We start from the raw sequence: 2500 nt of genomic DNA on the forward strand, positions 1-2500 counted from the left end.
TCGCTACTGCTCGATCAAATAGGCCACCAGCTTTTAATTAACCTCAGGTGATTTAAGTAATCACTTCTTAACTAGTACTAAATACAATATGAGCGACCGTATTGTATCGGATATACAATGTCGAGCCGAAGACGAGACATAAGGGAGTTTAAGAAACCACGACGGCTATGGGGACGAAAACGTCACTCCAAAATATACGTTTGAGCTATTCTAAGTATCTAGGTTTTTCAATCTTGTTTGTATTATACAATATGTGCGAAGTGTCCTATAACTGGATTGGTGCGGACGGATTTGAAGTAAAGAGCGAGACTGAAAGATTCACTGTAGTTTGTCCACGTTGTCGTCAAAACCTCAAATTTGGTAATTTCACGTAATAGTTTTGACGAGTGCGGGAGAGATTTGTTCAAAAATGCGTGCCGCACGTGCAGCACGACCATTTGGGTTTTTTCAACCAATAATATTACTGCTTTTTGGCGTTGTCGTTGCCGTAGCCGTTGTCGTTTCTTAAACTCCCTATTTAATATCCGATACAATACGGGCGCGGCGCGGTGGCCTCATGGTTAGTGCGCTCGACTCCGGATCGAGTGGTCCGGGTTCGGGGCCTGGCAGGGGACATTGTGTTGTGTTCTTGGGCAAGACACTTTACTCTCACGGTGCCTCTCTCCACCCAGGTGTATAAATGGGTACCGGCGTAATGCTGGGGGTAACCCTGCGATGGACTAGCATCCCATCCAGGGGGGAGTATGCTACTCATGCTACTGAAACCGGAGATAAGCGCCGGCCTGATGAGCCTTCTGGCTCGTAAGCAGAGACTTTTTTTACAATACGGGCGCGTATATTGTATTGTGCTTATGAAACGTCAGCATTTTAGTGTCAATGTACACTAGGTATTTTTGGTGATTTAAGACATTTTAACCAGGAAAATCGAAAGAAATATTTATGTAAATAAAAGAGTAACCTGTATCAGAAATACAGATATTGATTAATAAAACATTTCTTTTGTCTTTCCATCATGAATTATTAATGAATTTTTTAATTGTAGTTATTGTTCTTCAAGACTTTTTTTGACTCAATAAGAACCTAGGATTCAAGAAAAGAATATGGGGACGCGACAGGTTTGAAATTGGAAACTCGATAATCGTACTCGAATTCTTATAACTTCATTAGGAAGGCCCTGGGTGCTGGCTATTACGAATTGCAAAAGGCGGGGGTGGGGTTCTAAGAATGAGTGACAGAAGTCACTTAACGATAGCTCTGCGTTTGGTGATTGCCTTCGGTTTCGTTCGAACCAAATTGAGGATCTCTGTATTATCCCTAAAGCTCACCTATAACAAGTATGAAACGCAATATACTTACGACAAAACATCGTGAGAAACCAAGGTATTGCATATAGCTGTTGAAGAGAATAACCCATTGAGGTCGTGAAAAACGATTACCTTATTTCTCATGGTAAGAATACGATGATATAAAGACTTGATGAAGTAAAATCGTCCGGGTTGTTGGTGACGTTGATTGACGTTTGGACAAGCTAAGCGGAGTGGTTTGTTTAGTGTCACACAATTCTTGATGATAATCTAGAATTCTAGTTTTTCTGACGATTAACTAACTTGTGATGGAGATAATGGCATTTGGTTTGAATATTCCTAGTTACGCGTTTCCTTCTACGCCACATACTCGTGAGATACTCCACCGTTTTTGGTTGTAATTCAGCATCTGTGATGGGTCTATTTCGATCCTCGCTTTTTCGCAATCTCTATCACAAGTGACTAGATCGTGAGACAAAACAAAAGGCTTCATTATCAAAAAAAGAAACAATTGTATGATGAAGTTCTTGAGTCAAAAGCTTTTAATGTAGTAATGAGAGGATTAAGAGAGATTAAGAAAAGAGATTTTAAGCGGCGAAGCCGCGAGAAGGCTGGGGCGGGGAAAAGGGAGCAACCCTTCCCCCCGCCCCAGCCTTCTCACGGCTTCGCCGTTCGAAAGCTCCACAATGCGCAACAAGAAAACCGCGAGCTACACAGGCTAGTCAAACGTTAATAGACCGTACCTCAGGAATAAAGCCAGATTCGTGAAGGTGGTTAAACAGTTCAGGATCATGAAATGCAATCAACTGAGAAAAAACTGCTAGATATTCTGAAACAAATAAAGGACATGAAGAGAAAAAGCGAGTATAATTCACGGGGTTTGATGTTGGAAAGAGATTTTGCAGTTTGCTTTTGGTGAATTTTTCAACCAATTCTTGGTTTTCACTCGCTGTGACGTCATGCGATAGTCAAGTGACCAAAATAGTTTTCCCGCGCTTTAGCACCGACTGGATGTATTCGCTTCAAGCTGTGACTGGCTTAATTTATTGTCGACACTTCTATTTTCTTCGCACGATCGTAATTCTATCGCCATTGCTTCCCGTCGTACAATGTGGGCAAAGTATCCTGAAAATAAATTGGTACGAGCGGTTGCAAAGTAAAAATAGAGAATTAACGGTTTAAGCTTCATTTACACT

The 2500-nt window shown here is 41.3% G+C and overlaps 1 protein-coding gene across 1 annotated transcript in view; it reads right to left on the reverse strand.

Annotated features, from left to right (window-relative positions):
- Positions 1-2500, reverse strand: part of LOC138016732 (TBC domain-containing protein kinase-like protein) — a 29004-nt gene that overhangs the window by 5713 nt on the left and 20791 nt on the right. The window contains exons 23-24 of the mRNA XM_068863922.1: positions 2048-2133; positions 1357-1393 (exon numbers count right to left, since the gene is read on the reverse strand). Of these exons, the coding sequence (XP_068720023.1) occupies positions 1357-1393; positions 2048-2133 (123 nt within the window). The remainder of the gene's footprint in view (positions 1-1356; positions 1394-2047; positions 2134-2500) is intronic.

This window comes from Montipora capricornis, chromosome 9 (genome assembly GCF_036669925.1).
Source record: "Montipora capricornis isolate CH-2021 chromosome 9, ASM3666992v2, whole genome shotgun sequence".
Taxonomy (NCBI): domain Eukaryota; kingdom Metazoa; phylum Cnidaria; class Anthozoa; order Scleractinia; family Acroporidae; genus Montipora; species Montipora capricornis.